The 24969-nt window shown below is 40.6% G+C and overlaps 1 protein-coding gene across 2 annotated transcripts in view; it reads right to left on the reverse strand.

Moving 5' to 3' along the window:
• Nucleotides 1-7492: 7492 nt before the first annotated feature.
• The window catches only part of VWC2 (von Willebrand factor C domain containing 2), a 54344-nt gene continuing 36867 nt past the window's right edge, over nucleotides 7493-24969 (reverse strand). For both annotated transcript variants that reach the window (XM_054284865.1, XM_054284866.1), the window contains exon 4: nucleotides 7493-7974. In XM_054284865.1, the coding sequence (XP_054140840.1) occupies nucleotides 7823-7974 (152 nt within the window). In that variant the 3' untranslated portion in view covers nucleotides 7493-7822. The remainder of the gene's footprint in view (nucleotides 7975-24969) is intronic.

Here is a 24969-nt window from a genome sequence, read left to right on the forward strand (position 1 = left end):
TTGTTTTGTCTTGTAGTACTTATACAAGGAGCTATAGAAGTGTATTTAAAATATTACTGCATAAAGGCCATGTTAAAATGCAATTGATGGGCATATCCCCATATGTAAATGGAGTAAAAAGTGAAGAAAATTATGGTTTAAGAAATGGATGATGTAGAAAATATATACAATTTTTTCACCATCAACTCAGAATGCTCAAGAAGCCTATTTCAAATAAAGATGGGCTGGTGTAAGGAGTCTGTACTGTAGTTTTCAGCTCCCTGCCCACTCAGTGGTTGGTTTAGAGGATTAGAGTCAGCAGCTCATTGTGTACGTGAAAGGTCATGAATGATGCCATGTAGCCTCTGATGCAAAAACATCCTAAAGTCTTTCTTTCAGGGTTAACTATATCACCATTCCTGACCCATTGGTAACTTCTTCCCAAAGGATTTAACATATCCACTTGGGTCAGTCATCTGTCCAGCTTTAAGAGACCATGTTGAGCACAAGACTTTTGCTCTTACTGGAAGAAAACAAACAGCTACATGAAGTACTGTGATACTTTTCCTGACACTCATCTAGTTTTGTAAGACTGCTCAGAATTACTAAGTGGTTGACTCAATGCATTCCTTGTCATCATCATTCACTAAGTGCCTTGTTAGGCATTCACTAGTGGATTCCTGTTTAAAATCCTATTTGTTTTGTATTTCCAAATTGCTTAGTTTTTAATAAGTATTACAGAGTTTATAATCTTCCACTTCTTTTCCATGTAATTCATGTATAACAATCAGCTAGATGTGAAGGTCATTTGGGCTGGTTTTGGCTGGGGTAGAATTTATTTTCTTCACAGTGGCTGTTATGGGCCTCTGTTTTAGATTTGTGCTGAAGGTTGATTATAAAGAGATATTATTGCTGAGCAGGGCAGTAACACAGAGCCAGGGACTCTTCTGCTTCTCACACTGCCTGCTGGTGAGAAAGCTGGGGATGCTTGGGAGGGTGGGAGGAGACACAGGCAGGACAGGTGACCCCAGCTGACCAAAGGGATGTTCCAGATCATCTGACATCATGCTCAGTATATAAAGATGGGGGAAAGAAGGAAGAAGTGGGAACATCTGGAGTGAGGGTGTTCGTCATCCCAAGTAGCCTCTATGTATGATGGGACTCTGCTCTCCTGGAGATGGCTGAACACCTGCCTGGCCATGGGAAGCAGTGAATTAACTCCTTGTTTCACTTTTCTTTGCATGTGGCTTTTGCTTTCCCTGTTAAACTGTCTTTATCTCAACCCATGTGTTTTCCAGCTTTTACGCTTCCGATTCTCTCCCCGATCCTGCTGATGGGGCAGTGAGCAAACGGCTGCACAGAATTTGGTTGCTGGCTGGGCTGAAACCATGACACCATTTTCATCTCTTTGTCATATCTGGAAAATGAGGTTTTTAGGTATTTGTTTTTTCAAGCACAAACATGGACCACAGAGGTAAATATGAGTCTTCAGAAACTCTACTCTGAAAAAAAGGACTAAAAAGAAATACTGTCCTACATCTAAGAAATAATTTCTCAATATGATGTATTATATCTTAAGATACTATACTATAAGATACCCACTAATATCCTGTTAACATGACAGAATCTGAAGCTCCAATTATATTGTATTTTGATGTGAAGGACACCAAACTGAAAACAGTAAATTTGAAAGTAACTACTGAGACTGTATTACTTGCCTTTCTGGTTTGAATTAAGTATATATGAAGTTTTTTGTATAAAACCTAGGCAGCTAAGGCCCTTGGAAGAAAATGGAAAGAATACATTTTCAGCATTCTATAGAGTTACACTGTTAACTGCTCAAACATTAGTATAAATGGCATAACTAGCAGAATATATAAAATAGCTCTTTTTATTAAATGCTATTTGAAAATAAATACCTGGGAAAGAACATTACAAACTGTTTGGCATTTAAGAAATTGAATTGTCTTTTACTGTAACCCTTGGAATGACTAAAGGCCACCTATTCCTTATTCCTCTTGTGATCACCAGAATTGAACAGACCACTGAGTTGTTACATTAGGCAGAAGCACTGCATGTCTGTGTTATCTCCATAATTCCTCACTCACAACAGCACTAAATTAGTTAGAATTCATTTGAATTATCAGTGACTAACAAGAGATCATCACATACAGTATTGCTTTTGTGAAAATACAGACTTTGGTTTTGTTAAACAGAACTGTAACAAGTAATACAGCACATGGACCTTACTGAGCTGTGGATAGCAAACCAATTTGAGAATTTTCCTCTGAAATGGATGCAGCTATTTAAGGAAATATAGCAGCACCTTGACATTTTTATAATTTGCATTCCTTTATATCAGAAATGGAAAGCTCTAGTTGGCAGATGTTTTCATCAATTAAAGACATTCATAGATTTTCATCTAAACTTTGAGAGAGAAAAATAAAATGGATGTATTTTTCACTGGAGTATTATACACACTAGAATACTGAATTTCTTCTCCATGCATGCATTTATGGATTTTCGCAGAGTATAGAGATAGTGGGAATTGGTCCTCCTGATAGGTGAAATTCACCTTCTTTCACAAGGTTTGCACAACCTTTAGGATTTACTGAAAAAAGCAAAGTAAATGGTTATCAATAAAGGTTTGTCTTTAATTCTGGCTACTATGAACAAAGGCACTTTACACCAGGATTTGTGAATGTTCCCTCTCATTCACCGACTGTAGTCAAGTACAGAGACTTTATTATTTCTACCTGTGGAAGAAATACTTATCTCAGTTTTAACAGTCTTTACCTGGGCGTCTGAAAAACTCTTGTTTTATGCTGATTTAGCTGAGAAAAGAATTTTTTCCTATTGCTGATAATTTAGTATTCTGTATAATTATTTCTACTTCTCTGTAACTACTGAGTGACACAACAGTTTGGAGTTTTCCTGTATTTCTTTTACAGGCATATTAAATAAATAAATAAAATGCTAGATTGTGCTTATTTTTTGCCTGCTATAGAAGGCATTTCAAGAGGCTACAACTTTTCATTTTCAGTGCGGTTGAGCCTAAATATATTTTCAAAGTAAAGAGAAATCTGGGAAGGAGTGGCTGTCAAAACTGAACAAGTTATGTACTTTCTAAAGCAGTACTTACCTTAACCAAAAAGTGATGAAAATTTTGAAATCTTGGATAGTCAGGAAAATAGTCTGTGATATTCAGTGCTGTCTCCCAAGTTTGAGTTTGGTTTTTAATGCAGTAGGAAGTTGTATTTTTGCAGAGAGAAAAACCATGTTAACACAGGCTGTGAAGAAAACTCATTGCCTGATAAGGGGAATAAATGGAGCATTTAATTGGATTACATTAGATTCTTAAATAATGTGTGCCTATAAAAGCCTTCTATGTATCATGGAGCTATGATAACTTTGGTATTAAAGTTACTGTGAAAAGTAACATCAAATACTTTACAAGCATGACAGTACAGTTCCCCATATGGAAACAGAACAGCTGCTTTCCAAAGTGAGGGAACCTTTCATCTTATCTTTTTCTTTCTTGTATGTATTAAAGACTTTAATTCAATGTCATTTGAACCTGGTTTTTAATTTTGCACCTCTGGAGAGCATCCCATCCAATACTTGCTGAGTGCAAGTTCAGCCACAGCAGGCTGCTCAGGGCTGTGCCCAGTTGGAATTTGGCCATCCTCGCAGCATCCTCCAGTATTCATTCACCTTTACTGTGTGATTTTTTTTTCATTGCCAAGTAGAATTTTTTGTATTTCAATTTGTGCCTAAATACTTTTCTCATTTACTTTTCTTATCATATTCTTTGAAAATGTATGTTTGGTTTTTTTTTTTTTTTGTTGTTGGACACTCCTATTGTAATGCCCAGCTCATCTGTCTTTCATACTTTGTCTTTTTTCCCTTTTGCCTTTTAAATCTCACATAATATTTGAGTATCAGCTTTTCCATTTTTGTGGCTTAAATGAGTAGAATAGAGAATCCTACTGCACACTAACTGTGCAATTTTATAATTACCTGAAATAATCTAGAATGTAATCTCTTCAGGCACCTGCTTACACAGGTTGGAAGACAAATTCATGTATAATGCACTCCTACAGAAATGGATTGTCTTGATTTCAACTGGGAAATAAGCAGAAGCAAGTGAAGCAGAAGCAGAAATCTCATATTTATGCCAATGCAGCTACACGAGAACATCTGAGAATATTCATTATCCAAGAAACAGACCTTCAAATACAAAATTATTCATGAGTTGTTAGTGTCTCTGGAAATACAGCTTTAATAGGCACAACCCACCTGCAAAGCTGAAGAACTCCTCATGTGCAGGATGCATAATCCTGTTTGCACTGAAGCAAAAACCAGCCGAGTATCTAGACTTCAGTAGGGAAGACAATATTCTCTGGAGTTTAGTTCACTGGAAATGATGCAGATGACTTTTCTCTTATTTTTTAAGGTTACACATGAACAGGTAGATTACATAACCAAAGCATAACATTTAGATTGGTACATTTGGCCACCACAGCAGTTCTGGGGTTATTGCCTTGAGATTAAATTAGTTTAAAGGCAAATGGTTCCCAAAAGCATCCCATAATGGCTAACTTTAAATATTTTACTTTTCCTATTTTCATTATCAACTCCAATAACAAGAAAATTTTAAACTGGACTGTGTGAAGTGACATTATACATCATCCGCAAATCTCAGCTCCCCAGCTAGGCTGCCAAAGGCCCACGTGCTGCTTGGTGCAGTCACTGGTCGGAGTATGGATTTTGGGGTCTTTTGGTGTGTTTGCCTCTGTGCCTGTATGGAGTTGCTAGCAGAATTACCACAGGCTGGGATGGAATTACTCTCCCTAATAGGCAGTAGGATGCTGTGGTTTAGGCTTGTGACCAAAGCAACGCTGAAACACACAAGTGCTTTGGCTATTGCTGAACAGGACATGCACAGCACCAAGGTCTTCTCTGCTTCTCACTCATCCCCTGCGAGGAGAATGGCGTAGGTTAGGGCTTGGGAGGGCTCAAAACCAGCAGGTGATCTGAACTAAGTAACCAAAGAGATGTTCCATGCCATATAGTGCTCTGATCAGCAATGAAATGAAGAAGAATGAGGTTGAGGCTATCTTTTGCTCAGGCCACTGGCCTGCCCATGGGAGGTGGAGAGTGATTGCAATTGCCATGCTTTTTTTGATGCTTCTTTGTTCTCTCTTTTCTCTTTTTATTTAGTTATTTTCACCTTGACCCATGAGTTTTCCTGCTTTTACTCTTCCTTTATTTTCCACCATTCCACATGGGTGGGCAGTTGGGGAGTGAGTGGCCATGTGGCTCTCTATTGGGGTTCTCCCACAGCACACTGTGTGGCAACTGGGCAAGACTAGTGAGATCTGCCTGGAAAGAGTCACTCAGCCCATTTCCCCATCTCAGGAATAACCAAAGAGCCATCATGTGGTAATATTACAGGCCAAAGCTGGATGTGGCCAGTGATCTAGGCATAAAGAAGGTCAAAAACTCAGGATAACTTCTACATCACTCCATAAAAAGAAAAAAAAAAAATCTAAAAATACCTGAAGTTTGCTTCTCACAAACAAAAAACCATTATATAACTCAAAATATAACCTCTTTAAGCAACAACTCACAGTGCTGGATGTCAAGATGAACATGCCTGGGAAGTTTCACATGCAATCGAAAGGACCATCCTATTACTACAGTAAAAATGACATTAATATGTTGGAACCAGGACTGAAAGACAGAAAAATATTTTTGAAAAAATGCACAATAGAAAACATTTATAAAAGCTACACTAGAAACTAAGCCTTTAACTTTATACTCACTACTTCAACAAAGAGAACTGCCTAAAAGAACAGAAATTCCCCTCAGAAATGGTCAAAGGCTTCACAAGAACCTTCAGTAAAGAAGAAACGCGTTACTAGTCTGAGGTGAGAATTCCAAAAATTTACTCATTTTGGCCATACATTGAAAGACATAAACTGTGAGTTTCTCACAGTTCACTGAAAACACATATGTCTCTTAGAGTCACCACTTGGAAAGGCAATCCCACACTGAGCTGCAAGTTCACCTTCTCCGCTCAAGTTGCATGGCTGCTTCCCAAATGGGTACTTCCACTTGAGAAGTCATTCATGGAAGACCACTGGCACTCATGGCACTCTCTCAGAGCTGTGCTGATATTTGATTTCAGCAAGCAGCAGCCCAATAGCCACGAGGCATGGGTCTGACTGGCTCAGGAGCTAGCTCTCTGTCATATGACTACTGACTCCTATGAAATGGATTGGTTGGTATACTTTATCACAAGTTTTAGACAAAACATACATCCTTTACTCCCAAATAACTCACAGTGATAGAAATATGCTCAGAATAAGGACATGAGGTGGTAACTGGGATCCACTGAAGTCACTGGCAAAAGTTCCTCAGTGTTCAGAAGCAGCAGAAAGTCATACTTTGTATGGATGCAAAGTGCAACCAGGTTACACCATAGGAGAAATTAGCAAAGAGTAAGTGGGAATTTAAGCAATAATCTTCTAGTTTCAGACATTTATTAATCAAATCTTCCCTCCAGCAAAAGCTTAAAAGTAAAAACATACTTCTTGAGTCACTGCCTTAACAGGTATCCAAAGCAGACATATTGTTGGATTTGGTGACAAACTAAACTAAAACTGAAATGAATTTAAGCAAAGGCTGTTGGTGGCTGAAGCAGGGAGATGTAACTCACCTCCCATGCAGGCAGGGTCAGATTATGTGCTAGAAATCCTCTGATGGATTCAAAGACAGAGTTTTAAACCTTTCACTTAAATACAGAGCATATACAGATTCTGTACACTCTGCCAAACAGTTTTGCCACAAAAGGTGGCAAGAGCAGGGCTAGGGAATGGTGCAGCTCTCCTGCTCAAACTCAGCAATGTGGAGCCACATCAGTGAAGGCTTGTTTGGCTGCTGTAGCCCTCCCAAGCTGCACTTCTCCATATCCATTATGCATCACATCAATGATGCTCTGTGGTTACTTACCATCACTTCCACCAGCTTGGTGATGCCATATTCTGTCACAGCCATATTTGTCCTGCTGATAAATTTTATGTCTGAAATGAATATTAAGAACTGAATTCATCTGAATAAATTTTTAGCAGCAGCTATGAGAGACCAGTTTCACATTACCCATTGCTCCAAGTCATCTTGGCAGTGGATCAGGAGACAGGAGCACAAGTAAAAGTAAGATATGGAGCTGACTCACCTCTACATTACAGCCCATTTATGTTCATAAATGAGCACATCTTCTCTGAAAGCCTATTCTTCTCCTCTTTTTTCCAAAATGGAGCATGTCAAGGTTTTCTCATGTGCTATCTCTTTCCTGCCCCAATAAACTCAAAATAAGCAACAGCAAAAAAACCCCAAACCCAAAACAAAATCAAAAAACACACAATAAAATCTTCATATAGAGAAACTGGAACAGAAGTGTATACTTTTAGCCATGGCGCATGTATACAAGAGGAGAGGCAATGCTACAGTACTTCAATCTGTATTGTCTATATAAAACATTTATTTTTAAGCTCTATAATGGTATTATAGAAATACATAGAATATTTTATAGTGTATTTAAGTGTACTCACTGTGAAAATAACACATTTAAGACAGGTATTCTTATGTCCAAATGTTTTAAATATATGCACTTCTTTGCCTTGCAGTATTATGTTACTTTGAAAAACAAAATATCAGTATTTTATTCCTTGCTCCTCGCCAGAATCTTCTCATTCGGATTTCCCTGGGTCATCTCAGGTGCTCACTGCTGTGGGATATTTTATAAAAACCACGAAAAGTCTGTAGATTTGTAGATTTCCTATATTTGCTTGCATTCATGTCTAGTGCACATGGCTTGACGTTCAATCCTCCACGTGCCTTCTTCGTAAGTACAGTGACATATAGTGCACTCGTCAGTTTTCACCTCCCGGCCTGCTGGAATCACCAGGGTTTCTGCAAAGCAGTTCGGGCCTGAAAGAAGGACAGAGTTCATTATGTGGCACCAACACACACTGCAACCCAGCCCAGCACAGTGCTGGTCCTGGGCACAGAAAGCCTACAGCAATGTGAGTAATGCTGGGCACATGACACAAACATGGGCATCGTGCACAGGGCATAGGAGCAGCAAGGAAAACAAGGAGCTGCCTGCCCAAGGGGCTGGATGTTTATGGTATATGGACTGCCCCTGCTCCCTGTGCAGGAAGATGCAATAAAACCTTTCTATGCAGCTGTGACAGAGACCTGGGCACACCCTGATGGTGCAGATGAACACAGACTGAAGCTAGAGGAAGTGCCAGCTGTTGATAATTCAACAGTGCTACTGTAAGCTACTAGAGAGCCATTTATACATTTTATTACTTTTTCCCCACTGGAAGCAAGCATTTTACTTTCTGTAGTAATCATAGTATCACATTAGTTTATCTTCCCTTTCATGAGAAAATAGTTTATTTCCAGCAGAGTGGAATAGCTTCAGCCATTTCTGAATGAGGATACTTTTCATGTACAAAATGAAATATTCCATTTTATGTAAGTCAGTAAGTCTCCAAACACCTCTTTTCATAGTACACTGAAATAACTTCATTTCCAAGGATGAGGCAGGAAAAAAAATCCACCAGCACAACATTTAGGAGACCAATCTGGTTCTTTCAAAAAGCAGAAGGCTGTGAGAGCTGGATTATCTATACTTCTGTCAAAAAAGAAGTCTATTTCTGCCTTGAAAATCCACATGCACTTGCAGAGCACCATTAAATCCTCCAACCATGCATCTCTCCACTGTCATGCCCCCAGTGGAACCTGTCCTTTCCATTTAATGAGCACACACAGCAGCAGCTCAGGCACAGCCTGGCCACCTCACAGCACTTTGGCACTGCTGTCATCAGGGCAGGATTTGTCAGAGGGGCCAGGATACACTGATCTGATGCTGCTGAAATTCTTAAAGGCTACAGACGCACAAATTGTTGACTGCCAGCCTGTTTGTCATACAAATAAATATATCCCAGATGGGCTCAGCCTTCCATTGCTGAGGGTTTACTCCAAGACCTGCACCAAAGAGCATGGCTTCTTCTTCTTCTACAGAAATGTAGCCCACCTCCTGGGATGTGCATTTTAAAGCACAAACCAAATACTTCACAAATCAATTTTAAGTTATCTCATTGAAGCAGGTTATGTCTTTGTGTGCCCACAACAGCCTGAGAACTAGATGCCAAATTGGCCATAAAGAAAAGCCTCTCCTCATGTAAGAGTTAAATCTAGATGAGACCTGCAAGACCTGCAGAAATTTGCTTCCCTATGCTGTACTTCTTCTTAATGCACTTAATATTTAAGCTCATACTTTGCTCCCATAGAATCACAGACTGTAGAACCATTAAGGCTGGAAAAGACCTCTAAGGTCACTGAGTCCAGCTGTTAATCCAGCACCACTGTGTTCCACACCAAACCACATCCCCAGGTGCCACATCCACATACCTTTCCCACACTTCCATGGATAGTGATTCCACCACTTCCCTGGGTAGCCTATCCTAGTTTTGGAACTGACTGTTGACAATTATCTCCAACATGTGTCTTCTTCCACAATTTTGGGTGACTTCTTGCCCATTTGGATGCAGAAAGTGCAGTAAAATACAGCATATATCATTTAAAATCAGCTGCTTTACTATCCTAATGGTACTATGATACTTCTGTGTTTTCAGTCCCTACATCTGTACATGCAAAGTGTTACTGAGCTGGAAACACTGGAAGGAGGACTTTTGGGGTGGAAGCAATGCTCCTGGGTCCCCCTGCACACTGGGAGGTGCTCTGGGTTTCAACCAAGGTAAAGCAGAGTAAACCGTGATGTCCTTGGTGGAACATATTTGAATGCTCATCTGTATAATTCTGTTTCTCTAAAATACAGTATTCTTCTTGCAATTAATAAAGTTTCATCCCAAAATGAGTTCACCTGCACATTACGTAAAGATACTTAAATGTTTTTCATGCTGGACTGTAACAGCCCCATGATTTACAAAGCCATATGATATAAAGAGTTAAAATATTAAAAACAGAATCTACTTTTCATGGAGAATTTGTATGAAACCTACAAGACCACTTGAAATTTAAACACTACCTAAAAGGCACCATAGGAAAAACAGTGATGTCAATCCCCTGTACAGGATTTATTTTATTCTGGAAAAGCAAATGTTATAGGTTATACTTGGTTATAAAACCAACTGGGGAATGAAGTAAAAACGGTGCAACACAGCTCATATAATTCACTTGGATTCAGAATGTAAATGCCTCCAGTCACAATTAGCAACACTTTAATGTCATGTGTGATGAGTCCTTTTTACACCAGAAAGTTATTTAATGTGAAGATTCAACAAGTTAGACTTCAACTGTTAAACTATTTTATATGGGGGTAAGTCATTGCTTTGGTAAATCTACAGAACAACAGTAATCATTGACCTGAAAAAGGGACTTGAAAAAAAATAAATGGCAGCAACAAATGTTGTTTTAGTACCATGGAAGTTTTCCTTAGAAAATTGCCCATTTTCTGGCTCTGCATTTGCCCTCATCATTACTGTAAGTGCAAATCTTATATCGTACTTAAGCTGACAACAGTGAGCTGGCACCCTTGCCCTCACCTTTTTCTCTGCAATATCACACACAGCATTGTGGGTAATGTTACAGGAAAGGTCATGAATGAACAGGCTGAACTGACTGGATTACTGCAACATCATGTGCATAAATGTCAGTGCAATATGGTGTCCAAACAAGGGAAAATAATTCCACAACTCTTCTTTTATCATTTCTCCAAAGTCTCAGACTTCTAGGGAAAATAACTTTGAGCTTCACCCCTACCCTCATTCAGTTTTGAAGCTGTATGAGCTTGTCCTGGCTCTTGGTGTCCTGTGGCTCCCTTTCCACCAGGCAGGGAATGCTCCTCCCTTTCCTCTTCCTCCAAGGAGTAGACACAGAACACAGACTTACACGGCTGGACTGATGAGAGCAGCCTGCAGTGATGGGGTGCACATGGACAGCACTGGTGGGACCCTTGGTGAAGGGCTGCTCTGGTACTCCTGTGCCTGCAGCAGCCCTTCCCTGCCCCTGCCTGTCACACAAGCACAGAATATTCTAAATTGGAAGAGACCCACAAGGATCATCAAGTCCAGTTAAAGGGACAGCGATGATGAAGCCACTAAGGATTCTCTGCCTGTCTGAAAGGACAGTAGGGAAACTGAGGAATTGAAGATTTTGAACAGACAGTGGGAAGGCCTGGAGGCACAGCAGGCACACAAAGGTTGGTTTTAAAAGTGTAAGAGTGCCTTTTCCTCACTCTCCCTTTGAAGAGGGAGGTCCTCCATGTTCAGGGAGGACGAGCTGCCACAATGGCAAGGCACTCGCTGAAAGTACTGCTTTACTTAAAACTTAGCAGTTAATATTCATTTAGCAAGATTTTCAAAAGGTTGAAAATCTTTTGGTTTTTGTTTAATTTTTGAGCTTTTTTTTTTTAATTTTTGAGTTTTTAAGTTTGCAAAATTACCTGACTTAGCACACAAAAAGCATTTCCAAGTAAATTGCGGCTGTTCCAACCCCACAGCAGTGGTGGGCTTTCTCACTAAATTCTGCTGCTGCAGGAGCAGTGAATTTGTTCTCCTTGGTTTACAAAGGAGGTTGCCTGCTTTCTGAGCTCCTTTTTGGCTACACCACTACTCTGCCCAACTTCAGCACCTGGTACTTGCTCAGTTCAGTGCTGGCTTGTTTGCTCTGCATTATAAACCCCCTGGCCCCATCCCCAGCTGTGTACACTTATACAGCACTAAGGCAGTCAGTGGTGCTTCACTTCTTCACAGCAGATGAAGATCTTGCTGTATCACTCTTAAATCTGGCAGAAAATTCATTATGACATATTGTATCAATTCTGAGCGCAGCTTGAAATCTACCACGACACTGTTTGTTTTCCTCAAGTGTACAAGTGGTGCTGTCAGACTCCTCTCGAGCCATGCCATGCTGGTATCAGCACAGATTTCTTTCCCAGGGCTAAGGCACAGTTGCTGCCATTGCAGCCACATCTCAAAGCAGCAAGTTCAGTGCAAATCCTCAGTTCCCACACTGAGCACCAGACTGGCACGCAGCTCTTGGCTTCCCTGCATCTGCAACAGTGAATCCTACCTTCCAAAAGCAACATTTTTACTGAGATCTAGAAAAATAAAAAGCCAGATCATGGTGGTTAATTCATTGAGTGATTATAAAGAGATCCTCATCTTGGAAACACTTAAAAACTAAGGAAGTTTCAAAATATTATTGGGGTAAATGCTGCTATTGTAATTTTTTTTAATAATTTCACTGGTCCTGTGGAAAGTTTCCAACTGCTTATATGCTATGCTTCAGTGTTGAAAAAGGCAACAGTCTAATTAAAATGCAAATTTTTTTATCTCAGATGGAAACAGCTGATGCCAGTACTCAGCAGAGAATGCCCAAGCCACTCAGGTACAGAAGTACCTGTAACCTTGGCAACCTCAGAAGTGCCTCTCTGAAACTACTCCTCCCCTCCTTCCACAAAACCACAGCTGTATGTCACAGAGCTGTTCCTGTTTCCTCTTCCTCCTGTCCTTGCTGTTGCATGGGCACATGTTCCAATCAGTTACAAAATATGAGATACAGCAATTTGGTAAATCATGATTTAATCAACTGTTTTCATCATGCGTTAAACCCAATCATGGACAAAGAAATCTGTTCAACTTCAAGTTAATGTGCTTGCCTGGAGAATAAGTCACAGCAGATTTCTGCCAATTAAAACTACAGTGACAACCTCTCTGTAATACAACACTTCAATGTAAGACTGCCTTGGGCTCTGGTTTGTACTAAACTTCCTCACAGCTGCCTCTCTAATAGCTCCTTGCAGCAGTCAGGTCACTTCCAAGGCACCTGATGGCAGTGCCACCTACCCTGACAGTTCTCTGGCATTCATCACTGGCATCATTCATTCTGGCATCATGCATGTGGTATTAGAGCACTTTGCAAATTACATAACCTCACTAGCCTACCCCCTTCATTTTATTTACTCTTTTTTTTTTCATTTTTCACAGAGACAGTTCCAGTGGTTACAATGTGGAAAGAGAGGTCCTACACTTTGCCCTGGAAGTGTTGGGAACCATGACAGTACACAAGAACAAGCAGTGCTGCGTGGGATCAGAGATCCACCTGCACGAGCAGGAGGCAGAAGGAGATGCATGGGGAAGTATACAGGGACAGAGCAAGCACACATGTCCAGCTTCCAGCACTGTCTGCATTGGATATTTGGTCAATGGCTCCTCCTTGCTGAGTTAGTGGAGTTAATGGATGGAGTTAACAGGTTACTTTATGATTAACCTCTCCAACATCCTGCCGAATGAATTCCGATAAACAGAATTTGGTTGCAAGGAGGTCCACAGCTATGTGCACAGGGTAGAACCATTTTCTTTTCTCGTCCACCCACTACCTCAACTCGATATTTCAAAATCCTCATAGTGGAGGAGGTGGTAACAACCATCCCCACTTCTGTCATGCTGTCATGACCTATATCATGCTTCATTTCCATGATGCCAGCTGTGCACCATCACTGTCCCTCTGACCTCACCAGACCTCCCCCAGTTCTGCTACCCCTTTTTGGGGCTGTGAGGATCAGACCTGTGTACCATACACAAATTGTACAGACACCATGGATCTGTACAGTAGCACAGTAATATTCCCTGTTCTGTTTCCTGTTTTCCTCCCATTTCCTGACATTTGCCTTTCTGTTGTGACCACTGATTAAAAAGTTGAGCTGACATTTTCATTAAAGTTAAGAATTTTATATCAGATAGAAATCTTACAGAAACAAGCATGTCATTGCACTCAAGTAAAATCTGCTGCTGCCTGTGTTATGTAAAAGTTTGGCTGTCCAGAAATGCTACCTGACAGTCTTCCATGTACAGCAGAAGTGTTTTTGTTGCTCAGTAGTTTCAGGAACATGCTGGAGAAAGCAAAGCCTCCCTCCCATCTCTCAGATCTTTCTGATGTTTCGAGACTTTCTCTATTGCAGATACCAGGGAGACTAATGAAACACTGAGCTGGAAATTGTAGACAACCACCTGCCTGCATTTCAAGCTGTCTCCTGCTGCAGACAACCTATGATGCCACAATACACAGCCAAGGATGTTTTGGAAGTTACACTGAGGAGCTAGGACAACTGAGGAGCAAACCACAGGCAGATGCTGGCCATGCCTGCCTCCCAGTGCACAGGAACACAAAGTCCCTTCTCACCTGCTTAGCTGCTTGAGATGGGTTTTGAAAGGTGATAATGTGGCATGGTGAGACATTTAAATAAAGCTGCTGTGCCACAGAAAGGTTTCTGAGACAGGGGCACTATCTCCCTCATCCCTCTCAAACCTAATCACTTTCCCCAGAGATGGTATCAGTACCTGCTTTGTGTCCTTCCAATCTCTAATCTCTTCTAAGGGCTTTGTATCTCCCTGACTTGATTTTGTTTCCCTCTCACGTTGATGTGTGTATGTATATATAACACATCTGTCTCCAGTGAAATGTCAGCTCAGAAGATAAAGCATAAAAAGCAGCTGGCAAAAGGAGTCTGTGACCAGGATTACAGCAGACTCTCATTCTCTCACAAAAATAAGTTCATCACCCCTGCTACTGTCATGGTTCTGACTTCTCCCAGTTCATCGAAATCTTTTTGTGATACTTGCCTCAGTATCTCTGGACACAACTGAACTAACCCCAAAAGAGGGTTTTCAACAGAAGAAGGATTCAGATAAACCCAATTTTAGAAGCAATTTAAGACCCTGAAAAATCATGTACTATTTCCATATTTTATCAATGCTTTAAGATAGTGGCAGCCAGAGAACCATGGCAGATATCCTAACAGACTCACTGTAAATGTGTGTATATATTTATGTATGACAAGGAAAAACAGAATAAAAGTATATTCATTTTGTGATATTTCCTACCTGCTATGGGAAGTAACAAAAAAGCAGTGGGTGCAATATATAACCCACCATGAAAGGATAATTTTTTTCATGCTAGACAGAGCTTTGGTGATTTTACAATAATAAAATCCTTCCTTCTGTTAGGGCCATATTTTGTTAGATGCATAGGGAAATGACAGATTGGAAGAAACAATTTAAAATAACATTTTGCCAACTAATTTAGAAGGATGTGTGTAGAAGTGTCTGCTGTGATTGGACAGATAGAAGAGAGCCCAAGGAAGCTCTTCTGTAACTTAACAGGGTGACCATGTCATCAGTGTCACTGCTGTGACAAAAGGTACCAAAGCTCTGGCACTTGCTGTAGCCTAACTGTGCCTGTGTGGGTGAATGGGCTTTAATGCAGAAGATAAAGCAGCTGTAATCTACTTAAGAGTTGGGTTTTAATGTTCTACTGATGAGACTCACAAGCCCTGTTTATGACCGCATTCCCGTTGTTTTTCTTTTTCATTTATCACATGTGACAGCACCATTGATGAACGTTTTATTCTGGCTCCAGTTCTAGAAATTGCAGTAGTGTCCAAAAAGATCCACAGAACATGAAACAATGCCACCACAGCCACGGGACTGATCCTTTTGACCACTGCTTCTTCCAGCTCTGATTCTCCATCACCTTGAACTTGTTGGTGATATTAACATCCCTGGAATGACAATGCCAAATACTACCAAAACCACTGACAATGTCAGTAGTACCACTGCCAAAAAGGGCTGCACAGTTTTGCACAGATAGAAATGGCTTTAGGAAGGGAACAGTCTGCAACCTGCCACTACTGCTGTCACCTTAGATTTTCAGGTGTATCCAGAGAGCTGCATTTCAGCTTTTTGTGTACTGAATACAAAGAAGCAAAGGAGCATCAAACACCACATAATCCAATACCACATGAGCAAAATAGTCCTGAAGCATAAAAGGGCCAAATTAAACATGAGGTTTGACTGCCATAAAAATATACTGCATCAAACAACTTCCTTTATCAGAGAAAATACAGAAAGACTCAAATGGGCTACTTAGAATTATTAAATTTCTTGTATAAAAGGATATTGTATTCCACCAAGGAACAGCACCAATTAGACATGAGCTGAATATTGTGGATATCTCACAGAAAATTACATAAACACTTAGAAGCCAGCAAGCTGCATATCAATTTTAGGCTCAGCTTTCTTGCAGGTCTGTCATAACCCAGATGATCAGGAAATTAAAAACATCAGGCTTGAATGTATGGAGAAAGATCATGTCAGATACCTGAGATAACAAAAGAATCACAGAAACGTGTATGTTGGAAAAGATCTCTAAGCTCATTGGCTCCATATGTTAACCAGGCACTGCTGGGTCTATCACTAAACCACATCCCCAAGTGGCACATCCACATGCCTAATAGATGCTTTCAGGCATGGTGACTCCACTGTTTCCTGGGCAGCCTGACCACGCCTTCTATGAAAAAATTTTTAAATATCCAGTCTAAATCTCCCATGACACAACTTGAGGCCACTTGCTGCTTGGGAGACATGACCTGCACATGGCTGCAACCTCCTTCCAGGGAGTTTTAGAGAGCAATGAGGTCTCCCCTGAGCCTCCTTTTCCCCAGGCTAAACAACCCCAGCTCCCTCAGAGGGTCTTCATGGGAAATGCAATCCCTACATCAGCTCCACTGCTCCTCTCTGATGCTCAGATGTGCTCTCCAGCACCTCAGTGTCCTTGTAGTGAGTGACCCAGAACTGGACACAGGATTCAAGGTGTGGCCCCAGTGCTGAGCCCTGGGAACACCAGTGTGACCAGCTGGATGTAGCTCCATTCACCACCACTTGCTGGGTCTGCTCATCCAGCTGGTTTTTTACCAAGTGAACAGTGAAGCAGTGCAAGCCATGAGCAGCTCATTTCTGCAGGAGAATGCTGTGGCAGAAACAGGAGCTTTTGAGGGCTGGCACTCCTTACCCTGCTTACCATTGTCCTGCCTGCTGGGCAGGGACAGACTGCACAGCTGCAGAAAGCTGCCTGCCTGCCTGCACCCCCTTGGCTCCCTCCCTGCTTCCCCCTGCACCACCCACACTGGCCTGTGAGCCAGCCTGGAAGAGAGGAGGGTGGCTTGGTTTGGGACATGAGCTGTGGTGCAGCACTCTGCAGAGATGCTGGCAGTGGAGCAGAGCCCAGGGAGTGTGTGGGAGTAGCACTGGACACTTGGAAATTGCTTCTGAAGTCCAGAGAGGGCTCTCATGTCTAAGAAAACAATTGGGATCATTGCTAATTTTCCCCTCTGTTACAGAAACTGCAGAAGCATTTGCAGGCACTGCAAGGACTGGCAGCAGTGATGGGGCAGTCTGTGGGCTGCAGTGGAGTAAAATGCCTGCCTGCCTCAGCACTTATAGCATGGGAGCTAAAAAACCCTTCTGTTGAGGTTAACAGGGCTAATCCTTCCCTTTCTTAAGCTGTTTATTCATCCCAGTGACCCTGCTGGTCTTGGCTGGATAACTGAGGGCCTGGTGAAAGATCTGCTCAGCACTAGGACATCTTCTTTGCACTGGGAAACATCAGCTTACTCTTCAGATTAAGCAAGCCATGTGAAATGCCTTTGTTGAAAGATCCTCAACAGGTTGTCCTAAAAACTGTTATAAGTTTAGAAAGATTCTGCTCTTCCAAAAGCATATGATACAGGCCTCAGAGATTTGCTGCAAACACTGTAACAAAAAGCACATTTTAATTAGCCAGAACACTGCAGCACTGTGGGGCTGTAGTGTCTATCAGTTAGACTAGTTAGGTCCTGAGAAGTGGTCAGTAACTTAGGCAAAAATGCACATACAGTCAGGATTTTATATGTCCTGAAACACAGGCTAAATGCAGGACACTAATGAAGGATAAGATTTAGAGAATTATTTTGGGAAAATCCCTAAAGCTTACAACTAAATCAAAAGCTAAAGTGGTACCAAAATGTAGTATAATTCTGCTTTAGCAATGAAGCAGAATCTAAATCAGTGTATTTTTCCAGTCAGGCACTATAAATCACTGGATATTGAGAATACAATATGTGAGGATGGCCAGTGGCTACCTACTACTACAAGGAATCATTCAATCGAACCAACAAAACATCATCAGTCAAGCATCAGCCATTTTTTTCACCACATTTTAGAATAAACACACTGAATACAGCTAAACCAGAGGTTATCTTTCTCACTGAGAATGGTTTATATCAAAATCCTAAATGTATTATCATTCAAGTCCTGATATACTGTCACAGCAGACAGTGACAACTCTCCAAATTACACAGTCCCCTTGCAAGTTTAGGTATTTTATAAAGACTTGGTTTGACTTTTTGTTGTCATTTTGTGTTTTGTGCCATCATTACTGATCCTTTGGGTTTTTATTTTTGTTTTAGTTATGAACTTAGGGGCTTGCATACACAGACAGATTTCTAGCCACTCTTCACTAGAGTTGATTTGTTCTGGTTGTAGGTTTACAGATGTCCCTACCATGCCTTTCTCTAGATAATCTCCTGCTGAACTAACACACACCAATGAGAAAAAATTGTTAACACTGAAGGAGCTGCAGTTTGGGATCTCAGACACCTGTGTAACCCTCTCATACAGACAAGCTGTGAGCACAGCTGACAGCTGCAGAAAAAGGAAACAGAGGTTAAGGTTCTTAAAGGCAATACAGTTTCTGCAGTAACAGAAATAAGTGGTCTGTCACATCTGAACTGCTCAGCTTTGCACTTGAGGACTTTGGCCCTGTGGCATTTTCTTGATTGTATCTGTGATTTTGTGCTTATTTTATCCATTTCTTTTGAGTTACAAAAAGTAAGTACTTAACCGAGAACAGCACAAATGTTATTTAAAGCATTAAAAAAAATCAAACAGTTCCACAACAGATATTCTTCAATATATACTGAAGACTGACCCCCTTTTTTCCCCTCATCTACCTTTCTCATTTAGAATGTTTCCAAAAATCTTCCTCCTAAAACCAGAAAAATAGTACCCCTTCTTACAGGAATAGAAATGTCAGGGATGTGTGCCAAAGAATGAACTACAACTGTCAGCATGCCATGCATCACTTTAAAATACAATGAATTCTAATAACGTCCTTTGCTGTGCATTCTTAGCTTCACTGACTGAAATAAAAATCTGTCCTTGTGAAAAACAGGTGTAATGCATGGGAACCAGAAAAGGAAAATGAAGAACCTGTTTAGTCACAATATTAGAATATTAATTCTATAGGTGTGAAAATTTACAAAATGTACAGTTGCAATTGCTAATTGTTTTAATGTCATACTATTACTATGTGAATATACCTGTAAAAAACTGAATTGTTGAGTTTTCCTAAGGAAAAAATTCCTTATCAGCTAGCTTTAGGATGCACCTAGGTTACTCCATAACTGAGAAAAATCACAGTATTTTAAGGAGCAAAAGAGAGGTTATGCTTTGCCCTCCATGCAACTCAATCAATAATTCCAGCTTTTTATCCCCTTTAACGATTTTCCCCTGGTGGTTATGAAACACAGCCCTGGCACAGCTTGCTTTGGAAAGACTGCATTTTGTACCTGTGGAGGAAGCTGAATTTAAAATCACAGGAAAATGTCTCTGTGAGAGCAGGCTGTTCCTGCCCCTGGTACCCCAGGCAGGGTTCCCTGAGCAGCCCTGCTGCCATGGCTGGCCAGGATGCAGTGTGGGGAAAGTCTGGCATCAATCCCTGCTCCAGCACACTGCTTCTGGCCAGACACAGTTCTGGGCATAGGCACCCAGCTTTGCCACCTGAAAACGAGGGACCTGGTCCAAGCCAGCCACCCACGGACTCCATATACAGAGGGAAAGGAAGAGGCACCTCTGGGGACAAGTCCTTGTACATCCTGCAGACAGGTGCTGCCACAGGGGCTCTCTGGTCTGGGCTGCAGGCTGAGCCCTGCACAAGCACACAGGCATCCTCCTCACATTTCAGCCCCATTTCTCCCATGGGCTCTTGGATCACTCCCTTACCTTATCAAGGTCTTGCACAGAGCACTGAGTGAGATGCTAAAATAACGCAATTTGAATGAAAGAAATGCTCAGGATAGGAAGAGGTGCATCAAACATTAGTTATTCTGTTGATCAGAAACTGTCAAAAAGTGAGAGCTGAAAATGTGAGACACCATTCCTGAGGAGAATTCACACACTCCACTTAGGACCACGTCTAAAGCAAACTTTTAAGAAATACAGCCAGGTATTACGCAAATCTAAAAATATGAAATTGCAACATGAAAATCCATCACTACCTGAAGTTAATTTCCGCTAACTTCCATTTGCATCACTCTCACACAACTCATGAATCAAAAACTAGCTAACAGGGATGCTTTGGAGTAGGAAGAGTGGGAAACCAGAAGAGGGAAGGGTGATTCATTGCAAATGCAAGAGATTAGGAAGCCATTGGTGTTAGAAGAAACCAAATTAGTGTGATTTCAAGCAGGAAGCAAAAAGGAAGAAAGCAGGCAGGGTGACTGGCAAAATTATTTTAAGGAATCACCTTTTTGCTGAGATGGAAGGACATATAGTTTAAAGTGAGAGACATGAATCAGGAAAGATACGAGAACCATTTTTGTTAAATCTAAGGATTGCCTTTGTTAAATCTAAGGATACAAATCCTTTCATCCAAGAGAAGTGCAGCAGCACAGAATTTTCCTGTTACTCACAGGGGCACACATAAAAGGATATACACTACCCAAAAAAAAATCTTCCACGTAACATCGCCCAACTTCTTCACTTTTAGTCTTAAACAGCATTTATTTTCCCACATGCTGCAAAGCCAAGAGCACCATTTGATAGTGCAGTGCTCTTCTCCCATGATGTTGCTGGTGCAGGCTCTTTTTTTCTATTACACAGGTGTGAGAAATTGGGCAGAGCCCAGCAGAGAGCAAAACCCACTCGGAGCAGACAGATCTCTGTCTTCCTGGACATATGCCAGCTGGGGCAGGGGCCAGGGAAAGAAACACAGAGTGAGGATGATAAGCTCAATGTTCCCTTCAACATTCCTGTGGACTTGCTAAGGGGTGTCAATGGATTGAATCTGCATGCTCAGCCACCAACACTAACATCACAGATGTTAGCTATTCTGGCTAGGAAAATTCAATATTTGATCCCAGTCACACAGCAGGATACAGACACCTTCAAAAAACACCAGGGCTCATGTACAGCCCTCTGGTTTCAGCCAATGCAAACTCCCAGTCTAAGAAGCCAAAATTCATATAATGGAGACTGCAAAGATGTCTGCTCTTCTAAGGAGAGACAAGATATTCCCAGGGAGGGGCTGAACTATTTAAATGCCCAACCACTAAGTCAAGGCACTAAGCCCAAGAGGAGGCAAGCACTACCAATATTACTGGGGCTCCTGTTCACAGAAGTAGCCATCAAGCTCCTGCAAAGATGCTCGGGGGAAAGAAAGAAATCAGATCAGGACTTTCATTAAATTAATAGCCCAGAAAACTCTGAAAAAAATAAAATTGGATTCCAGAAATGGCCCCCAAGATGGCCAAGTTGGCACTGGGAAGCTGGGCTGCTTCCTAGAACTTTCTTTTCCTTTTCTTTCCCTAACATGTACGACCTCTGGAGCACTTACTGAGGCATGAAAATCAGTCTTTGTATATACAGTAATAGAATTACTGTAAACCTATTCTTAAATATTTCCACATATTATATGCTTCTTCTTGTAAAATTACCTCCAAAGGCAATTATTATGGAAATAAAAGTTCTGGAGGAAAACAGCTGGTGCTTTTATGTTTATCTGAAAGCTATGTTTGTTTTTTCCTAGGCAAAACCAAAGCATTATGAAACTGTAAATGATTCCCAAGACATTTTGAACTGATTTTTTTGAAACTCAGATTAGTGCACTAGAAAAAGAGCAATAAAATAATACAAAAGCGGTAAAACTAAAAATTAAATTTTACTTTTCTAATGAAGTTATTACTCCAGAATGTCCTACAACCAACAATTAAACACTTGGTGTATGATTACAGTGATAGCTACTCAGTCTGTCTTGGGGATATTCTTCTACTCTCTGGTGATAAAAATGATCACTGCTCACATCATAAGTGCATATACATCATAAGTGTAAAGAAGACTCGAGAAATTTGTGTTGAGTAGAAGTTATTATTTTCAAGAACCTCCCTAGAATACAAAACTAAATTAAAATGAGAAGCTCTTAATTACAGAGTAGATGGGAATGCCGTAAAACGTGAGATTCAGAGGTGTGGAAAGGAGATATTTCCTGCAGAAGAACTGATGTCCTAGCAAAGGGGGGGATATCAGCCCAAGTGGAAGAAAGCAGCAGATCTTCTAATCTGCTCCCTTTTGCAAGGCAATGCTCATTCCTGTCTTGCTCCAGGGTTTAATTTGCAATTACTCCCTTTGCGCTTGATACCATACCCATTAATAGCACGATATGTACTTGTAAAGTCTACAACCATTACTGGATTAGTAATTTATTTTCTCATTCTTTATTCCAAGTCTATACGTAATTTATGCATGTGCAATTGAAATCCATGTATTAAAATGCATAAAAAATGAACTCTGTAAGGAATCTTTGTGGAACAAAAGCTGTGGATGGGTTTTCAGGAGAGGAGAGAAAATTGGCCAGAACAGAGGTAAATCACCAAAAAACTCCAAACCAAAAACCAAAACTCTGCAACAGTTTTTAAGGGAAAACTTGACCACAATACTGTGAATAAGACCATGTAAATGCTCCAAAATAGACTAAAACACTTGGGAATGGGAACTTTCATACAGAATATGTATACTTCCAGGCACATTACAACAAGGAATAGAATGCATTGAGGAGTCCCTTTCCTCAAGCATGATTGTCATCTGATTTCTACTGTATTAGGAACACTGCTCCAGGTAAAAGCATCTAGCAGCAAGGCAAAATAATACAGCTGCAAACATGAGATTTCATGAGGGAATCACACAAACAGATATCCTTCAATCATCTCTTCAAAATGTCAGCAATAAAACCCATGGTTAAATACATCTTCATCTTTGGCTAGTGCTGCAAACACCAGAACTGTAAAAGGATTCTGAAACTAAGTCAAAATACCCTTATCATGGTTAAATAATTGGATTGGTAAATTTATATTTCAGATTTTAAGTCTTCTTGGCACATTAAGTAATTTTTATCCTCTGGGCAAAGTGTCTTATCAAATGAAACACCTCTATACCTGTAGTTATGAGACTGATATTTCAGCTAATTACGGCATATTCATTCTTAATAATAAAAACAAAATAATCATGTTGTCAAGTAATGACTGAATACAGATGCTGATAAGCCAGAAAGGGGAAAACTCTTAAAATAGGATAAAATGGCAGCTATAATGGAAGGCAGGAAGAAAAACTTTGCTTTTTGGTACTTCCCCTCATTAGTTTTCACTTCTGTTCAAAGTGGAACTCCTAAAAGCTGCACTCAGTCACTTATTTTTCCTCAATAACTAATCTGTTGTGGGTTCTTGCTGCAGATGGCATTGCTTTTAAAAGATCATTTCTAACACAGGTTTCTGGTTAAAAGACAGATTCCACTTCCAGGCTGTTAAAAAGTGAGAAAAAAATGTCTAAAGGAAAGGGCCAGCCTGCCTAGCCATTTCTGACCACCTTTGACTCCCATCACAGACAAAACACCTTTGGCTTTGCTTCTCATTCATTTGCTTAGTGTTTAGAGAAAGATTTCAAGAAAAGCTACAACCCTCACCACATCTCTTTTTCCCCCTTAAGGTACAGTCCTGCCCTGTGTTGTTTCCATATGTGAGCTGTGTGAAAGGATTGCAGGAAGACTGTACAGGACATTTAAGCATAAGACTTAGGAGAAGAGAGCACTTGGCCATACTGCAGTAGAGGGTAATAGGGAAGGATAAAAAAAATAGTGGAAAAATAAGAAAGTAAGGAAATGAAAGAAATTGCAAGGTTCCCATGCAGAAATGTGCAAGTCTGCATGTTAAGGAAACCAGGCCCAAGGCACTAAAAATATTCCAAAAGAGGTCATGCAATATAAATGAAACTTAAAAGCACTTTCTCTTCCTCCAGCTATCATGGCATGAGAACATCACATCTAAACAAGTTTTCTCAAATGTACCCACTGCCAAGTCTTTATGTGCTGCAGCCCCCAGCATCACCCTTAGCACACTGCTTTTCTTGCTACCTAAGGCCCTCACCTGCCATGTACACACAAGTACAGTCTGTAAGCAATTTTCTTGCCTTTCAATAAATTTAAAAGTTGATAAAATCAAATTATGGTAAGCAAAGATCTCCAAGTTCTCTTTCCATTTATGTTTCTATCTTCACCTCTATGTCCTTCTGCTCCAGTCAGATTTATGTGGCTTTCTTTCTTGCCCTTAACTCCTCCTGATTTCTGAGACAGATGCAGGACCCCATAATGTGCTGTGCAGCAGCACCACTTCATGCTGCCTGTTCAAGTACAAACAGCAGACCTGACCAGAAAGGTGCCAGCATCACATTCCCACAGACAGGCACCACAAGTATTCCCACCTGCACATTCACCTCAGGAATTCCACACCCTGGTGAGCGATTTGCTTTCTCCTCATGAATGCTACAGGTTTTATTACAGAAGTGCATGTTGCATGAATTCACCCCTGTATCTCCTGGACTCCTGCAGAACATGGATAAAAAAGCTGGTCCTGACATCTTGGTTGTCACTAACATTCTGAGATATATTCAAGGCTGATCAAAAATACTGCAGCCACTTTGGTGATTTTGAACAGCTGCTCTAAGTTTACATCTCTCAGAGAGGCATTTTTTTTCCCAGCAGAAATCAAAGAGCCTTGTTAAGATCCCAACAGAAATCTAGAAAAATAATTGCCTCTTTTGTTTTTTTTTTTTTAATGACAGGTTCAGGTTCTTGAAAATTTCCATGTTTCTGATACAGGCTAGTCATTGATTTAAATTTATAGCACTGGGGTAATACAGAGCTTCTTCATATAATTTCTCTTCAATCAGTAACATTTTCTTTTGAAGA

This window comes from Melozone crissalis, unplaced genomic scaffold, assembly GCF_028551555.1.
Source record: "Melozone crissalis strain CALT ecotype California unplaced genomic scaffold, PUWL_Pcris_2 ptg000042l_1, whole genome shotgun sequence".
NCBI lineage: Eukaryota > Metazoa > Chordata > Aves > Passeriformes > Passerellidae > Melozone > Melozone crissalis.